The sequence below is a fragment of the Zonotrichia leucophrys genome, chromosome 5 (assembly GCF_028769735.1).
Source record: "Zonotrichia leucophrys gambelii isolate GWCS_2022_RI chromosome 5, RI_Zleu_2.0, whole genome shotgun sequence".
NCBI lineage: Eukaryota > Metazoa > Chordata > Aves > Passeriformes > Passerellidae > Zonotrichia > Zonotrichia leucophrys.
In genome coordinates this window covers 43784933-43804170 of record NC_088175.1, presented here as the reverse complement: position 1 = coordinate 43804170, position 19238 = coordinate 43784933, and the positions used below count along the sequence as shown (strand labels likewise).

General features: G+C 41.2%; 2 protein-coding genes across 4 annotated transcripts in view; one reads left to right on the top strand and one right to left on the bottom strand.

The window, feature by feature from the left end:
• Positions 1-3221, bottom strand: part of USH1C (USH1 protein network component harmonin) — a 47490-nt gene extending 44269 nt beyond the window's left edge. For 2 of the 3 annotated variants that reach the window (XM_064714944.1, XM_064714946.1), the window contains exon 1: positions 3146-3221. In XM_064714944.1, the coding sequence (XP_064571014.1) occupies positions 3146-3181 (36 nt within the window). In that variant the 5' untranslated portion in view covers positions 3182-3221. Of the gene's footprint in view, positions 1-3069; positions 3113-3145 lie in introns of those variants that run through there. The other variant, XM_064714945.1, reaches the window with a different exon arrangement.
• A 3136-nt stretch (positions 3222-6357) lies between these two features.
• The window catches only part of OTOG (otogelin), a 91956-nt gene continuing 79075 nt past the window's right edge, over positions 6358-19238 (top strand). Inside the window, exons 1-9 of the mRNA XM_064713871.1 lie at positions 6358-6454; positions 6581-6641; positions 6736-6790; positions 7951-8041; positions 15250-15342; positions 15567-15721; positions 16114-16232; positions 16718-16923; positions 18481-18611. Coding sequence (XP_064569941.1) covers positions 6403-6454; positions 6581-6641; positions 6736-6790; positions 7951-8041; positions 15250-15342; positions 15567-15721; positions 16114-16232; positions 16718-16923; positions 18481-18611 — 963 coding nt within the window. The 5' untranslated portion in view covers positions 6358-6402. The remainder of the gene's footprint in view (positions 6455-6580; positions 6642-6735; positions 6791-7950; positions 8042-15249; positions 15343-15566; positions 15722-16113; positions 16233-16717; positions 16924-18480; positions 18612-19238) is intronic.

Below are 19238 nucleotides of genomic sequence, written 5' to 3'. Positions count from 1 at the left end.
TTACTTGTCTCCTCTGGAAAAAGACACTTTCAAAACACTTAAAGGCCAGAAAGCTACATGCAGGTCAAGATTGCTTTACAGTTATACCAGTGAATAGCATTTATTCACAGTGAATTTTGGCACACATCGCATAAAATCTGTCTTGAAAGGAAATAAAATGTTTGCAATCAAAACTTCAGCAATACTCTGCACAGACTCGAGGCAAGGCTAATTGTGAAAGTAAAACTCAAGGTAAAACTAATTCCAGCATCCATTTTTCACTTCCCTAACAGGTAAAGTACAGAGCTCAATCCCCAATGCCAGCTAAGATACTGTATGAGCAGTGCCTCACAAAGAACATTAAATGTTTAAGTTTATTAATCCTACTCAGCAAAGGGCAAAAGCATCATCATCTCTTTTTCCTGACAGAGAAACCAAAGATTAAAAACATTCAATTTTTCTCCTAATATGATTGCTGGTAGATGCATCCTCATTTCCTCTCAGAAAATGGAGGACTATATCTAAATTCTGCTATTTCTTCTAACAAAATATTCAGTCTTTTTGACTCCTGCACTTCTCATCCTACACCAACAACTTCCTTCTCATCTGAGCAAACCCAACACCCGGTGATTTCTAATATATTCAGAATGCTACAGCTGGGTTAATAATCCTGGGCCACTCCTACTAATAGGTCATTCTCTTCCTGCTGCCTTCTCTTCCATCAATTATCACTGCATCATAGCCACCTGCATTTCATGCCATTTTCCTAATTCTTTAACTCCTTGAGGTTAAATCTTACTGGAAACATATGCTTTACCTGGACTTATCATCAGCTGCTAAAAACTGGCTCTAATTTCATAAATTCTAAAATATCATCCCTCCACTATATAAAAAAATAAATTAGCAGTGACATGGTTTAACTTGGATCACAGAAATATTTTAGGATCTAGTTCTCAAGAAAATTACTGTAGAGTCATGGGATAGGAGATTTCACACATTTTAAACCAAGGATATTTTAGAAAAACCCTCTGGGCACAGCCCTGGACAATAGGCTTTTGATGGCCCTGAGCATGGGGTTGGGGCAGACAGCCTCCAGGTGTCTCTTCCACCCTCAGTGATTATTTAAAGAGTCTTCATATTAGTTGTATCATTGATAATCCTAGAACACAGAGTTGATTATGCTCCATTTCTCACTATGTACACTGCACTGTTTTTCATAGAAATTTGTTGTCATCTTATTGTAGGATTTCCATACTATTGTCTCCTTATGGCAAAAGTTCCATACCTTCTGGGTGTTTTCTCATGGGCACCTCCTCAGAGCACTGACTCTTTCTCCTTCACAAAGCAGCCACTAACCCCCAGCTCCCCTCTCACCCAGCCACCCCACTCTTTTATAGCATCTTCTTCTCATTGCTTACAGCTGTGCCCTGTTAAAGTCAGGCCTGCTCCTAATCTTTGCTAATTGGCCCAGCTGCAACTCCTTAGGGGTAAGATTACTTTCTACACTATTTTCTTACATTCTATCCCCCTACAGAAATGAATAAAAAGTCATCACACAATCTGCACCTACATACATAAAAAAATGAAGTCTGTCAAGAAGTCTACCTAATTTTATTCAGTGGAATAGAAGCTGTGGGGAGGAAAAAACACTTTTTTGGTGTGGAAAAAGTTCAGATAATAATGCAATATGTTAGCACTATTCCAATCTGCCAGATTTCAAAGAAGAGTATGAAGTCCTGTTTAAGCTAGCCAGATTTTGGAAAACTATTGAAGGAAAGGGAAAAACTGGTTTGGATATATAACATATTTTACATTGCTGCTTGGTTGACAAGGCAACTGAATAAATTTGCTAAGAAAAAAGAAACTAAGAAAAAAAAAGTTAACTAAGATAACTGCCATTAACTGAGAAAATTTAGATCTTGTAGTGAGCATCTTCACTGGTATGTCACAGAAAAAGTAAGCATCCAAGACTGGGTGCTGCAGAGGTCACTAGAAGCAGGATGATGCAAAATGAAAAAAAAGAAAATACCTATTTCAATGTCTTCTAGCTCTGATAAAGCTGTCACTGATACCTGCATCCCAGCTGTTTGCAGCAACACTGACAATACATCTCACGTTGTCAGGGGTGGGGCTTGAATGATTTATGAATTATAGCAGCAATGAAAGGGAGAAGGTTTAAAGTTCACGACAGTAACCACCCTCCTAGAAACAAGAGTCTTTCCAGAAACGTTGCACAACCCACTGCTGAGTTATACAGTAATAAGGAGCAAGGCAGAAACAATGTGCTCGATGTCTACAGTCATCATGATTGACTATCCAGGTCCTTAATGTTCTTGGACTCCAATTTGACATATAGAAGGTTTTTTTGCACTTCCTCTAATTCATCCTAACAATCCTTTGGTTAATGTGTTTATTACCAAGTGGCAGACACTTCTATAAAACATTACAATACTTTGTGGAAATTGCGTGTCCTAGCTGATAAAACAAAAAAAAAAAAAAAAAAAAACCAGAAAAAACCAAACCAACCACAACTTTCTTCACAAAACAAAACGATCCCCACAGAGCACTACAGAAAACCTTAATCTGAGAGAGTCCTAAGCGGCTTGGTAAAAACATCTTTTACACATGCAAACTATTTTCCTCCTCCTTTCCTTAATTAGAGCTTTCTGAGCATTCTTCGCTCATACAATTTTGCGCTCTGCCGAGCACCTATTTAACCGGATAAATGACAAAACGACAAAACGCCAGGCAGCCGAGCGGCTCCGTGTATCAAGCGCGTTTGCCCATGAGAGCACAACCGCGCCGGGGAACGTTAAGGTGGAACCGGCGCGGGCCGAGCCCCGCCGGGGGCGCGCAGGGCTGAGCGGGCGCCGCCAGCGCCTGGAGCCGGCACCGGCTCCAACGGGGCACTAAACACAAAGCAAACTGCTCCAAGCCCTGAAAAAGCTGGTACATTGGGGAAGGCTACTCTTCTCTCTCTCTCTTTCTAAGGTCTTTAATCCAGCCCGTCCGCGGGGGCTGCCACCCGCGCCGGTGTCAGGGCAGTGCAAAGTCCCCGAGCGTCTCCCTCCCTCCCTCCTCGCGGCTCACCGGGGCACAGCCATGCCCGGCCGGGGGAGCCGTGCCGCCCGCAGCCTCCGTGCCCCGGCCGGCCCCGCCGCCTCACCTTGTGCCGGAACTCGCGGGCGACGCGGCGCTCCATGGCGCGGCTGCGGCTGCGGGAGCGGCGCGGGCGCTGCGCGGGTGCGGGCGCTGCGCGGGGCGGCTGCGCGGGCGAGGCCGCGCCCCGGGGCGGTGAGAGGCGCGCCCGCCTCCGGCATCCCCGAGACCGCAGGGCACGGGCAGCCGGGCGCCGCTACCCACTCTGGGCATGCCGGAACGGCCGAGAAAGTAAAAGGAAAATAAACGTGCATCCATACACGGCCCCTGCCCCGCGGTGTGCTACCCGGGCTTCTCCCTGGCCTGATTTGTACCACTAGCTCTTCTCCTCAAACGCCATTTAGCTCCCATACCAATTTCTCTCCTCTATTTGTAGGTATGCATGCATGTCAGTAACTCTAATAGTTAAGGAAAGCACGAAATATGTGAACTTTAAAGCATATTAACACCCGGGTTAAAAGCAAAACAATCAAATAAAAAACAATCTAGGCCCAAATAAGCAGAAAAAACCTGCTTCAATAAATTGTTGTGCGGCAAATAATCTCAACTTCTTTGTTTTTAGGTAAGCAGAGTGAAGCTAATGCATCATTGTCTAGATCAGACTTCCCCCAGCCTTTCCCACAATGTTGTTGCTTACAAATACAGCCTCTGACGTGGCTGCTGTGAGTAACTGCACAAGAATCAAGCTCAGAGCACCTGAAGAGGAATCTATTTTGGACTAATCTCTTTCATACTTTTTTGTCTTGCTGGTTCTTCTCCCACTTTCCCTGCTGTGGTTCAAGATCATAGATTTCCTCAATCAGGAGGCAGTGAGTGGAGGACACCTGCTCACCCAAGTCTCTTGGTCTCCTCGCAGAATCACCTTTAACCACATAACTCCAGAGAGAGCAGAGTTTACCTAAGGACAGATACCTTAACCTCTCTTCCTTCCAGCCGAGTGGAAACTTGTATGAATACATATAAAAGCGTGATTTAAAAAAAAATCCATACTGCCATAAACGCCCATGTGTTCTATTTTATTATTTCTGTGAGATAACTTTTGTAAGCTTTATTGGCTCATTAGAAATTGCTCTTAGCCTTTTCAGATGGTTTTGCTATGTTGGAACATTTCAGCCGTATGTACCCTACCCATTTATCATATCAGGTGTCAGGAATACGAGAGGAGTGCATATTAAGCCTGTATACAGAAAAATACAGTTGTTTTCAGAAACCAATTTGCTCTTAAAATTGCAGCTATTAATACATAAATCACTTTTACCCAGGTTCCAGCACCACACAATATCAAAAAGCTAGTTTCTCCACACAGATATGGAATTAAACACAGAGATACAGAATTTCTGCCATGCACATGCAAAACAAAACTATCCTGTATTTGAAAAGAGAAAGAAGAAAACAAAAATTTTTAAGCACACATTAGAACCCATGCATGTCGAGCCTTTAAATTTACTTATAGTCTAGAACAATCATTGATATCTATCAATCATTTCTAGAAGGCTTTACAGGAATAGATCTTATCCAAGCTCAAAGCTATGTACATTTGAAAGAAAGTAACTGGCTTTTATAATACAGATAAACTTCCCAAGAGTCAGAAACTCCTCCTCCATGTAGTAAAGAATTGTGAAATTGACTTCACTTGGTGATGTGCAAGTTGCTCCGAATCATCGTGTAAAGGACACAGTGCAGGAAGGATGACAAACTTGGTGGGCTGTTAGTCTGCTGTTACATGAATTCCTGTGCTCTACTGTGTGTAAATACAAAGAAAACAAATCCACAAAGCTAACTCATGCTCCAAAACTGGAAGTAAACCAGTTAATTTATGAGATGGTTCTGAAGTTTTCATTGCTTCAAATGCACCATGTATTAAAAAATGGTGTAATTATGACTGTTTAATATTTTTAGATAATGAAATCTTTCCTAGCAAGAAATCGAATTGCATCTAAATTGGTTCTAAATTACCTTCGATTCTTGTTTGCTACTTGTGGCGCAAAGAGAAAATGAACAAAGTGAGCAGCTTATTTAGTAGGCAAAGAAATACATTAAAGTGTGTGTTGTGTAACCTGATCCCTGTTGCTTTTATCTGCTTTCTCTACTTCCATTAATGTAACTTGGATCCGTGAAAGTGCACCAAAGCCAAGCACTTGCTGCCCTCAGAGCAGATATAGGCTGAGGCTTGCACATAGTTCTAAAAATTTGTTTGGGGTTATTTGGAAAAGGCTGTGTCAAAGTTAAGGGATATCTTTTATTCCTCACGGTTTTTTTCTCTCAAGCACATTCTCCCTCCAACACTTACAGGAGGGAACAGAATTCTCAGTGAAAACATCACTAGTTTTCCATCATTTCATTAGAAATGAAACACAATCCACAGGGACAAATTACAAAGGCAGAAAAGAGATCTTTTTAATGACTTACTGTTAACAGACTTCCCAAAGCAGTCAGAAAAGGCCCCTTTTTATCTGAGACAGTTTCTCACCTGGTATGGGCAGCTTCTAAAGCTTCTGTCATAAGATATGCAAACCTGAAGAATGATGGGGAGAGAGACAGCAGCAGATGGGAAAGGGAAAAAACCAGCAAAGGTAACAGTAAAAGGAGGAGAGAAGGGGGAAAAAACATAATAGAAGGAAGCAAATTTAATCACAAAGGGTGAAATAAGGAAAGAAAAAAGAGAAGGAATAAACATGGAAAAGGCTTCAAAGAGAGTTCCAGAGTGTGAATTTATAGTAAATTAAAATGTTATCAGAAGCTATGGACACCATCCCTACGTTAGCTGTATGCTGCATTCAGTGTGTGTCTCACTTATGCCCTCGCTATTCAAGCCCTGACGCCTCTTTCACTGGGGCCGCTGCTCCGTGCTGAGCACGGACAAGATTTGCCGCTCCGGGCAGGCGCTGAGCGCTCGGTCAGTGCCCATTCACACGCAGGAGCTGCGGGAGCAGCCCCGGCTCCGCCGGCCCCGGAGTGGGCGCTTAGAGCGGCGCTCCCGGCTGCTGCTGCTGCCAGGACACCGGCACACGGAGCTCCCAAAAGCCCAGAGAGCGGACAAATGGAAGCGAATGCGCGGAGGCGGCGAGCTGAGCGCTGGGCACAGCGGGTGCGGCGATGGCCGGACCGGACCTGCTGCGGAGCGAGGGGCGGTGTCCGGGGCGGGTGCCGGGGCAGGGCCGGGCCGGGGGCGGATAAACCCCCTGGCCGCCCCGCCCGCCCGGGTGGGATGACCGCAGGGCGCAGGTAGCGGCTGGAGCTTCGCGGGAAGTTGCTGCTGCCCGCATGGAGACCCGGCTCCTCCTTGGAGCGCTGCTGGGCGCCTGGCTGTCCTCAGGTGGGCGTCCCGCCGGCCACGGCATGGCATGGGATGGGATAGCATGGCATAGCATAGCACGGCACGGTTATGGGAGGGCGGCCAGGGCAGTCCGGCCATCGCTAATCTGCCGCCCTTGCCTTCCAGCTCTGTCTCCGTGGGCTGCCCGGGCGCAGCTCCCGGCCGATGGGAACCTGCCGCTCCCCAGGTAAGAGCTGGCCCGGGCACGGCGGGGGCTCTCCGGGCTGGGTGGGTGCTGCACTGCCCGGACCGAGCCAAACCTGCTCTTTTCTCCCCCTCAGCCGAGGCAGCGCCGCGGGAGCCCGGAGCGGGGGCGGCCTGGCCGCGGCGGTGCAGGTGAGGATGCGGCCGGGTACCGCGGGACCGGGCACCACTGCACCTCACAGGGGACACCGGGCCGCTGGGATGGGCAGCTTCCCACCAGGCAGGCCTCGGAAAGAGAGCATCCACCACACTGCAGCCAGGGCTTGTGGGCTTATAAATCCAGGTGGTGCCGGGTTTTCAGCGCTGCTGCCCAGGGAGATCCCTCTGAGGGGGCTGGCGGTGAGGGACAGAGGGCTGCGTGTTCTGGTTGGCGTCAGGATAATAATCCTCCTCAATAATATACCTGTACATTGCTGTGATACCATCTGTATTTTCGGTGGCTGTTTCACCCTTGGTAATTCTTCAGGATTTGCCTTCGAGTGTGTATTTTATCCCAGCCCCAAGGACTCTCAATCCTGAATGCAACTTTAGTGTTAGAAGAGTGAGAAAAGCTCTGTGATTGTATCTAGAGCTTCAGCTTGTTCAAGAAGTTATGTGCTGTACAGAGTGTCCTTGCTCGAGGAAAAACTGAGGTCTGAGGTCAACAATTGCTTTGTGGGAGCCTTTTTGCCTCTCGGTAGAGGTAAACGAGCTGGCAGTATCGGGTCACTGGAGCTCAGCACTCAGGGTTTTGGATGTGGTTTGTCTTGGCAACTCGGCTGTGTCGCTCATGGCACGTTGCTGAAATGTAATTAGGGTGTGTGGTTCCCGCTCTCTTGTTCAAGGGTGGGAAAAGGCAGGATTGCTTTGTAGTCCTTGTCCCTGGCTCCTCAGAGGGAGTCACCTTTCTCTCTGCTTTCTCCCTGCTCTTTCTGGGAAAAGCTCAGCAAGAAAAAGTGTCACAAAACTGCAAACAAGTAACCAAATCAACCACCAATAATAGTGAATGCTCCTGGATTTAGGTTCTCCCACCAAGAATTCAGGATATAGAAATTAACTTTTTGCTTCCTTCTGGGCTAGCCTACTGAGCAGAAACCTTTGGTAAGGGGTATGGTTTAGGAGGAAGGAAGAAGAAAAGATATTGAAGTTTTGAGTGGTGTATACTTTTTACTTTATGATGGTGCTTTTTGAGAACTTAATAGAAAGCCAATACAAAGCAATGATCTTACTAAAAATGGTGAATTTACTGACAGACAGAGGTGATTTTTAGGTGTTTTGTTTATAGCTGCTGATTTCTTTGTTCTTTCTGAAAGGAGTCTGGAATGGCAGTTTATAACACTTCACCTACAGCAATGTCCTTGTCCTGGGACAGGAGAATTCACAGTATGAAATGTGGACCACCCAGTAAGTTATTTATGTTTGTACACAAAGTGACTTTTCTTTTCCCTTATTTTCTGCATTGTTTAATCATTCTTAGGAAGAAAATAATTCCTAAAATAGCTAATACAGGCCTTGATGATAATTAGGCTTTACCTTGTTTGGTTTCAAGGGTACACAGGAGCATGGAAATTTGTCATGGAGTTTCATCTAGCTTTAAGTTTACACCTGGTTCTGATTTGATAATTTGGGAGACTATTCCTAACCACAGGTTTTGTAATACAGACTTTTCAGAAAGGAATTTTTATAGTAGTATATCTAAAAATGTGGATTGATATTTAGACACTAGTAGCTTGCCTGTCCTGTACTTTTTTTGTCCTTGGAGACTGTTTGTTTCTGCTGAGGTAACCTGCAGATGCTGTTTGTGTGTACCATCTATGGGTTAGCAGGATGAGGTCCTTTTGGCCACCAGCTTGCAGTGGTGGGCATTTGTTTGAGGAATGTGTATCTTTGGGTTTTTGATTCATCTTATTTTCTGATGTGAAGTGGACAGGCTTAAAATACCTTTGCTGAAGGGTAAAGATTTTCTACGTTAATTTTGAGAAAGGTCTGTGTCATGCTGGTCTTGTACAAAGGTGAAGATTGAGGCAAAGTAACTCAGTAATTTTTAGTTAGTTTTGCAAATCTTCTAGTTTCGCTGTAGTCAGCCTGATTGCATTGGATGTGATCGCTACATTATAGTCAATAGTCTCAATTTGCATCCCATAACTTTACAGCCCAAAAGGCAATGTGGAATGGACTCATAATTTGTGCCTAGGGTTGTATCATCTCCAAAACCTTTTCATGTCTTCAGTATGCAGTATTTTCAGAAGCTTTTGGGAAGTGTGTAGCTGAACATGGAGGAATGATACAAGAGTTTAGGGGAGCATAATATTCCACAAATAAAAATTACTACCTATGGATATCTCTCCAGTATATGAAAAAAAAATTGTAGCAATTGTATGATAAAATTGCTTTAGAGACCTAGCACTCTATACTGATAAAACTTCCTCTGTTTTTGAGGCTTGTACCATCTTACTGACCAAGAAGTTGTTTTGCTTTTTAAATACTAAATAAAGCAGCTGACAGAGAAGATAAGCAGATCATGCTGAGAAATTAGTTGTCATAAGAATTGTTTGTTTCCCTGGCTTTAGTCTTTGCCTATAGAAAATTTCTTTAATTAAAATTAGTAGGTTTCATTTTTTGCTTCAGATCTGGAAAAAAAGCTTCTAAAATGTTTTACTGTTCAAGTGTACCATAAATGCTATGCACATAAACCCTTTGCAAGACTTCTATTAAAGAGCTTTTGTCAAGCGTTTATTTGCAAGTTTACAGCTTTTTAAATAGCCCGAATATTTAAGAAATGGAAGAACAAATGTGGAGCTAGGAAGAATAAAATATTTACACATGTCTCATGCTAACTCATCACATGACTAAGCTTCTAGAGGAGAATGCAGTTATGATGGCAAGAATTAGGTTTTATTGCTCTCTGTAGATGTAACAGTATCAAGTTTTTGGTTTCATTCTAATTTGTCTTTCTGTGAGGCAAAACTATTCAGTGTGGGTTTTCCATTTCTGATATGTTTGTTTTGGAAAGGCAGTGTTGTTGAACACACACCTTAAAAGTTATCAACGATTGCTCGTACTTGAAGGCAAATAAAATCAGCATTATTAAACTCTTTTAAAAACACTGGGATGCATAGGCTTGGAAGTTTGCTTTTTAAATCACAGTAAAGTGTGTGGCAGTTGGAGTCTATTGGCTGTGTGTGAAAGATGTATTAAAAAACAAAAGAATAACCTGGTGTTTTGTACAGTGCTCCTAATACTTAGAAAAATAGTTTTCCTCTTGTTCTCTCCAGTTTAAAGAGAGAGGCAAGCTGTGATAACTCTGCCCATGGACTGGGATTTACAAACATCTGGGGATATCTGAAATAATAAACCTTTTTTGTTTACAAACCTGAACAAGTAGAAACCCAAATCAGTAGCAAAAAACCCGAAACCAAAACAGCAAGATAGTCTGTCAGCTGCTTTCTCTGCTTTAGCAAGGTCTCTAAGAAAATTATTCTTTGAAATACTTGTAGAAATGTGATTATAATGAAATTATATTGCAGTTATTTCTTCCTGCAATACCAGTTTTTCTTGCATTCTGTGACTCTGTAAAAAGATAAACCAATGTGTTTTTATGTGGAATAACTTTTGCCAAGAGATCTCTTCGCCTTTGTGTTATGTTAGTCAATTGAAACCATTTCTGAAAGTGATGTTGTGTCTTATCTGTCAATGGAACAAAAAATTTGTATTAGCACAAGCAAATGCGAAGAGAAAAGTTCTGTGTTAGTTTCTTGTAGCCGGGGAACATAGGATTTAAATGTGTATCAGAATAATTGAAGTTAATGTGTAGTTTATGTAGCTGTTCAACTTTTAACTTCCTTCCACACAAATCTTATTCGTGTAAAATTTAAAAAATAACTTTTTTTTTTTTTTTTTTGTAAAAAAGCCCTAAGACCTAGAACTGGAAACTCCTTAGCTAAAGGATATTAAGAACCTGAAACAGGCAAACCAAATTATTTCTGAAAGTATTCAGGCTACTGCTGAGAATTTCTAACATTCAAAGCACTACAGATTTTCCTGTTTTGAGATGCTGTAGCAGGCATAATTCACGGAAGTCACAGAAGATGTTTATCCCTTACAATGTGTGTATGAGAACTGATTTCAGGAGGTGTGCCAGAACAGAAAATATGCAACTAGCTGGAAGGCTCTTAAAATGGAAGGGTTAAAATCTCATTCACCTCAGAATCGCAGAGAGGAAAATTTTGCATGCTGTAAAATTGCATCCTGCTGAAGCCTGTGTGCCAGGGAAAACCTGTGCCACTGCAGGCAGGTGCTCTCAAAGACTGTGAAGTTGAAGGGTAAAAATAAAAAAAAAACCCAGGAAATATTTGTTGTATTAATTCTCCTGTAGCTGAAGGAGCACCTGAAAACTTGCACCTAGAGAAACGTGCAGTGGAAATTATGCAGAGTTACAAAATATAGAATTTCAAGCAAGTTGACTGCAAAAATTTAAATATTAGGTTTTATGTATGTATTCTACTCTTTTAAGTGTGGCTCTAGATCTAACTTCGGTTTCTTGAAAATTCTTATCCTGATCTACTTTGCTTTTTTGCCTTTCCATTCAAGAATAAAATTTGTTGATTCAAAGTAATTGGTTATTTTAGTTCTGTGATTATCTTCAGACTCTTTAACTGAACTACACATCAAATCTTGCATAGCTACTTTAAAAATGTGGAATTCTTAAAGAATTCTGAAAAATGTAATTCCTCTCTATTTCTGTAAATGACCTCAAATTTCTGAAGCTGCTTGGGTCAAAGTTGATATCTAGGCAGAATCATAAGAACTGAAGGTGTAGGCTTGATCTTGTATCTGTCTTGCTTCAGCAACTTTATCACTTCAGGTCTCAAAATTAATCTTTCATACTTAGTTTTCTTTCTATCTGAATCTAGTAATGAATACCCTGGAAGGAAACCTGTGTCTATTTGGCATTGAGCATTTTTTTTTCGTGCTCTGTCTTAAATAGTAGAAAAAATAGTAGCACTAGGAAGTACTTAAAGTTTTACAGAAAAATACTCATAGGATGGTACACATCAGGCACAAATCTTCAAGAATTAGTAGTGTAATAATGGTGTATTACTTTGAGGTCAGACCTGAGCTCAAGCATTTGTATTCATGTGGAAGTTAAAGCAAAAATCAAGTATTTCAAAATGTATGTTTTCTTGAATGAAAGTGAGAAAATCTTATTTTAGATGTCTCTTTGATTCAGTATCTTATCTTTTGTGTGGAATACATAGAGAAGATTTCTTTGCAGTTACATCCTTGTGCTCCAAGAGGAGAGCATTTCTTTGGTGGCTATCTCACTTCATGCTGAAGGGCTCCACACTAGATAAATGACTTCTTTTATTCCTACTGAGCATGTTGGACCAGAAACCAAATCATGGATGACCAAGTCAGGATATAGAGTTCAACTGGAACTGAAATTCAAGATATTTTAAGTATTCATTGGAGAAGAAGTAATGTAAGAAAGCAGATAAAGCCAAGTGTGCACCATATCAGAGATCCAAAGCCACAAAATACATTGCGTCAATAATAAAATTTCAAGATAAATGTGAATTTTGGTGAGGATGCAGGATGCCTTTGAGCAGCTATCATGATGCTGCTGAGGAGTGTCTCGGTGAGGAGCTTGGACACTGCCCTACAGAACACCTTGCAGTGGTGTGGGCTGGATTAAAGTCACACTGTTTCAAAGGCTCTGATAAATAATGGGCTCAAGGTTCTGCTGCTGCTCATAGAAGGGTTTAAAAGAGGGGTGAACTGAAAAGGAGCCCATGTGCTCAAGGGACTAAAATAACCCTGCCCACGGGGCTGCAGCCTAGTCAGGAATTACAGGGGGTTGGAGTCTTTGAGCTGAGAGCAGCAGAGAAGAGTTCAGACCTGTGTTGCAAGATGATCCCAAGCCTTCATCTTATTTGATAAAGAAAGAATTTGATGCTGGTTGCTTCATCACAGCCATGATGGAATTATCAGGGTGATCTTCAGGTTCTAGTGGCATTATTACCCATTATTACTTATGTGAGTCAAATCATGCCACTTAGGCCTACTGTTTTCTGCTAGAAAATTCTCACCAGTTTTCAGTTTCAGATTCCATCCCAGGGCACTCAACTGGCATGGTGTCAAAGGGGAAAGAGGAGCTGAGGAGTTTTTAATAGGTGTTGCTTTCAGGTTAATGGAGGACAAAATATTCTTCTGTAAGTTTTCCTAATTTTAACTTTCAGTTAGTCTTGATGTCTTTTCCCTTTCTGCAAGTATGAAAATGTTTCTCACATTTCTAGGGGAGAGATAAACTTGTGATATGGTCATATGGGTTAGCTTATTTGGAGAGCTCATATTCCTTTAATGACAAAGATTAGAATGAACCCCTTGTTACAGGGTATTTATTCTGAATACTTTGGGAAGTATTTCTGTGTTAATGGATCAGAATGGGATGATTAAAGGAGGCCACATTTACAGTAGTAGGAGCACTAAATGTGATCTGAAACAATGCTGCTTTCCTCATTACCTACTTAAGGATAACTAATGTTTGCACACACAGGTGTTCTATGCAGTGTAAGGAAAGACACTTCATAGTGTTTTAAAAAGGGATGTAAACAAATTTAGTAGCTGAGATCATGATATTTTCTTAGAATCACACACACACAGACAAAAGAGGTCTTCATGTAGAAGAAAATGCTTGTGATTGAGTAATTTGATTTTTTTTTATTTATTCAGCTTTGACTAACACCCGTTCTCTCAAAAAGCGAGCCAGGGATCCTTCACAGTGACAGCAAGGGTCCCCAGGTCAGCTGACTGTTTGCACAATCTGAACAAACATGTCTTGGAGCAGGTCACCTGAGCCATGCTTAGAGAGGAATCATTCAACCTGAAACATCAAAAGGGGGCTAACTTCCTCTACGGCTCAGAGGAACATGACTTGCAGCCTAATTGCACATTATTGTAACCAGACAGGCAACAGGGCACAATCCTAGAGAAGCAAAGAACAGAGACCAGAGCTCTGGTTACACAGGTCTCACGACACTCAAGATGAAAGAGATCAATGTCTGCCTCTCTTGACAAGAGGAACAGGCTTTTGCATTATTGACAAGATTGGTCACTGTGAGCATGTAAATGAGATGGCTCAGGCAGGATGAGCTGGGACCTTTCTGCACGGTGCTTGCGTTATTTTATTGACCTGGCACTGCCAGGCAAGGAAAGGACGGAGCAGGATAGTTGGGCTAGCAGGCAAAGAAGCACTGCCTTTTACTTTGTCTGCCTGCCTGGTTCTTTTGAGCATGGCCTTTTTTTTCCCGCTTTTTTTCATTTTTGTTTTTTTAATTGGTGAGTGCAAGGCTGCTTGTTGAAAGCAAGGGATTCAAAATTAATTGTTTGGGTATTTTGAAAATCTTGAGATAATTACTTCGTGTTTATAATGTGATTGGAAATGGTAATGGCTTGAAGTTGAAAGGGAGTAAATTTAGATAATATATCATCTAAAGATATTAATAAGAAATTATTTACTATAAGGGTGGTGAGACACAGGAATAGGTTGCTCAGAGTTGTGGATGCCCCACCCTTGGAAGTGTTCAAGGCCAGGTGAGATGGGGCTTTGAGAGACCTGGTCCAATGGGGTTGGAACAAGATGATCTTTAAGATCCCTTCCAACCCAAACCATTCTAGGATTATTTTTCAAGAATAATATATTTGTAAAGATAAAGACAAGAAACCCAAGCCTTCAGTTTGTATCTTTGGGAAACAGTTTCTTCTGAGCAACTTACCCACTTTCTGCAACAAAAGTAATCTCAGTTTGTATTCTAAAAAAACTTTTATGATTGTATAATAGCAAATTATTAAAATCCTTTCCTATACAAACTTTATAGGAGCAAATACCAGCAAAATAAGTAAATGGATCACATTTTTTTACAAGATTTAATCATGAAGTTTAAATTTAGTAACAGGGAACTTTGGTTCTGCTTGTGCACGTTTTTCTTTAGACTGTGAAAACTTTTGTCATATTTTGATAGGGATCTTCACAGGGAAAATTGAAATTTAAAAAAAAAAAACCAAAACAAAGCAACACCTCCCTCCCCCAAGCCCAAAGCCAAAGCTGTCATTGCAAATCAGGGATTTGTGGCAAGTGCTTGTAGTTGGTTACATGGAAGCTGTGAGATGGAAGGAGGGCAGGCAGGTGCAGATACCCAGCTGGGATCAGAACATAGGTATTTGTAAGGTAGCTTGCTCTCCTCCTGGCAGAGCTTCCCCACCGTGTGTCACTTGTGTGTGGATGTGGGCTCTGGGCTTCTTTGTGGTGCAGTACTTGTTCACTGCCTCTAGTCATTGCTCAGGGGACTGAAAACATGTCAGACTAACAGATGTTGTAGACATTTTGATTTGGCTTTTCTAAAGGTGCAATAGATTTATTGATCTAGCTGTGTGACTTGGGTTGAAGTCTTCACGCTTTCAGTTTTGTAGGCCTGGTTAGGTTCTCCAGGACACTTTATTGCTAAGCTAGCAACTCCTGTCATTCTCAGAGTTATGTTCATTGAGAGAACTGGGTCTTAAGAAAAAAACCTATCAGACTTTAAGTTTTACATGCTTTTTTTGCTTCCATTCAGATTCGCTTGCATGTTTTCATGGAGGTGAGTGTGTGTACGGGGAGCTGTGCAACTGCAGTCGGTTTAACGCGACGGGGCCGCGATGCCAGACAGGTGTGTAAGGAGAGAAATCTGACTGGGTTTCTGGGCTTGCACTCGTGCTCCCACAGCTACAATGACTGCTCTCTGCCTAAAGCTTCCCTTCATGCTGCAGCATTTGCTCCCTCCTTTCTTTTATGTCATCATATTTCACAGCATATTTTGTGCACTGCCCCATCTCAGCTCCTGCTCGTATCGAAAAACCAGTGCTGTGTCTCAAGTGACTCTCCTTTTGTTAGTGTATAACACAGGTGCTGAGAGAGATCACATCTGCAGGACATGGGGCCAGTATAATTTTGAAACTTTTGATGGACTCTACTATTACTTTTCTGGGAAATCCACGTATGCCCTTGTGAGACACACTGAATTAGATGAGCAGAGCTTTTCCATACAGGTAGGGAATGGCACTTCTACATTCTTTTGAACTGTTGCTGAACATGCTAATAATGTATTAATTTTAGGAGATGAAAAATAATGTGATTATAATAGGGGGCTGTAAAATGTAATCTAGATGTGATTTTAACGTGATGTGGGCTATGTGTTATGATTGCATAGAATGTGAACAGCTGGAATAAGACTGGTGTGTGTCCTTCCAAAGCCTCCTTTGTTCACTCAAAGCTGTGAAAAGACCACTCCATGACCATGGCTATGGAAACACTGCTCAGGTTTTTCCACAAGAGGGGGACCAAACTTCTTGTTCCCATGCTGAGTGCAGATTTGGGGGTACTTGTTCTGTTACATGTTTATTTCAAAGGATTTAATTAAAACATTGATTTTGTTTGGCAGGTGAATAATGATCCCGAATGCCATTCTTCTCCTTATTCCTGCAAAAGGTCCATTAGTTTATTCTTTTCTGGAGATGAACAGATAAAGATGAGCAGTGAAGTCACCTATAAAGGATTTGGGTAATTGCAGTCATGTTTCTAATGCTGTAGTTGCACTGGATTTAATGTCATGGTATCATTTTGATGACAGAGATGCAAAGTTATTCCTTGGTAGGCTGAAAAAGCATCCAGACCACAGCTGCAATAATTACTCTGCATTTCCTGAGTAGTGTCTGAGAAAGGTGATACCTAAATTAGTGGTACATGGAATCAAGTATAATCATTGGCATTCATGATTTTTGCTGTTATTTGCAAATTCATCTGGTTTTAGTGGAGTTATTAAATATTTACATCAGGGATTTTCAGTTGTGTGAGGAAGGCATCAGCAGGTATTTATTTTTAATGGTTACATTTCCTAAGGTAATATTTTGGTTCTGTGTGTAAATATTTAGTTTTATTTTAAATAAAATGTAAATATAAATATATAAAGAAAATAATTTTATATTTATATTTATTTTATTTATTTTTAATGGTTACATTTCCTAATATAGTATTTTTGGTTCCAGAGTAAAATTACCTTATGTTATTGGAAACTTACACATCCAGAAACTAGCTGGGTACTTCCTGGTCAGGCACCAGTATGCCTTTACCCTGGCTTGGGATGGTACATCTGCAGTGTACATCAAAATGGCACCAGAGTACCTGGGCAAAACCCATGGACTGTGTGGAAACAATAACGCTATTCTGCAGGATGATATGGAAACTAGTTATGGTGAGTATTTAATATACTTCTTGTTGTGTAATGTGTTGGTTTTGGTGGGTTTTTTTTCCTGCTGAAATAAATCTTACTTAGTTTTCAGTTGTAATGCTGATTGAATTTAAGAAGGGTGGCTTTTGAAATGGAAAATATGATTTGGAAATCCTTGTACTAAATGATATTTAGTGAAGAGGACCAGTTTCAATGTAGGTGGGGATCTAGGGAGGAAGATGTTAAAGCTGTCATGCTCAATTACCTACAATGGTGTTTGTACTTCACTTTACTGGGACCTGAAAGGTAAAATCTGTTTTGAGATGTTCAGTGCCCTTTTAGAAATGTTGAGGCCTGTGGAAGCCTGAGGTATTGCAATTGGAAAAAAATTTATAATTAGTAAATCAAATTAATGGAAACTGTCTAATCTTGCTTGATCTGGCATTTCATATGTGCTAACACTTTCAGAAATAATCAGTCATATTTCAATGTCAATTTCAGGCACTTCCGAAAGGATTTCTTTTCAGTAAATAAACAGTGAATGAATACATGTATATAATGAGTAAGGAAAAAAAAACAGAAGGAAAAGACCAGGTCCCTTGAAAAGTATCCTCAGTGAGGCCATAAAAGCTTCTGGATATCATTGCTTTGGGCTGTTTAACTGCTGGCTCCTCCTCTTTAACCTGAGGATATTTCTGCAGAGCACTCCTCCAAAGCTCAGAGTGGAAGTGGTCTCCTCTGTTGTTTGTGCTTTCCCCTCAGTTTCAGAAAGCACCAGCCCTGCCCTGTTAAGTCATTACCCCCACTAATACTTTGCTCACTAAATCAAGGTGTTTATGCTAATACCAAGATCAAGGGGTCATTTCCCTAGAGGCTTTTCTCTCTCCTCTCACCTTTCTCAGTGTCCTCATCCCTTAAATCTGCATTTGTAGCCCAAGTGAGTGAATTCACTGTGCATGAGCTTTATCCACTTGGCTTGGGGAGCAGTAGTAGTAATGTGGCAAGATATGCATTTGTGGGTAATCCAAGCTGTAATCAAAGTCACCACCTGCCCAAGATGAATAATATTAATGATGGATTTGTTGTTTTAACCCTAGCATGGACATTTCTACTAAAATAAGAGCTACACCTGTATTGGAGTAACTCAGACAATCATTTTGTACCATTGCAATGACCAAGGAATGCCTCCTCTTTCTTGGGTTTTGGACTCCCTGTTGGACTTTCTATTATAAAGTGGCAGCATCAACCTATGTCTGATTTATTAATTTTTTTAAGCTTTTCTTTCATTTATTCCTTTGATGGACTAAGGTAGGTGTGGTCCTTCTCCCTTAAATCCCTTCCTTGCCAAGTTGCTTAAGCTGCTTTCTGCCACCTGAAAGCCCACTTCTCTAGTTCCTTTTGGAAGTATTTTTTGCTTCTTGAAAGGATCAGATTGATTTCAGCTGATTCACTTAGCAGAGGGAAGGGTTGGGTGTTCTGTTCTTGGTGTGCTTTGATTATTGAAACGTTTCCCTGGGAAATCCTATAGAAACACTGTTGTTCTTTGAAGTCACTGTGTGACTCTGTGTGTGTCTTGTCCAGGAAAGCTGACAGATGATGTAACAGAATTTGTAGAGAGCTGGCAGGAAAATCCTCCACAAGGAACACCTGAGTGGGACAAATCTCTTCTCAGCGAGCCCCCGTGCCTGACACAAAGCCATGAATCTCTGCAGGTTTGGGTCAACACAAAAGGATTATTGACATTGCTGGTGATTCTAATTGGAGCAAGAATTTGACTTAATTTGAATTTTCAATGAATTATTTGACAATGATTATTTAAAGCTTTGAAGGAAATTGGAAATATTTGCATCTTTTTTTGGGAGAGATGAATTGAAATGCTTGCTGCAGCAGGATTTCCCTTGCCCTCCCATCATCCCACTGCCCCCCTCTTCTGCTGTATTTAATTCTTGATCTGTTCAAATATTATACTGTCTGCTTAGCAGCCAACAGAACTGGTTAATTATGAAGCTGAATGAGTCACAAGTTGTAGAATACAGGATTCTTCTATAACTTATCCACAGGAAGGACAGAAAGAAGCAGGAAAGCAAAACCAGAGTCAGAGCTCTATTTGCTCTGTCCTTATTTGCCAATGTTTAAAAATAGAATTATTGTTGCTTTTTTCCATGACTTTCAAGTAGTTTTTTCTTTTAATTAGTATTTTCAGGATATAACCCTTAAATTTAAGTGCTTTGAAACTGAAGCTGGTGCCAGCTATGGTTTATTTCTCTTGCCTTTTATTGTGTAATTCAATTAAAATGAAGGCTTTTTTCAGGTTGTCTTGGCTTAGTTGCAAAATTATC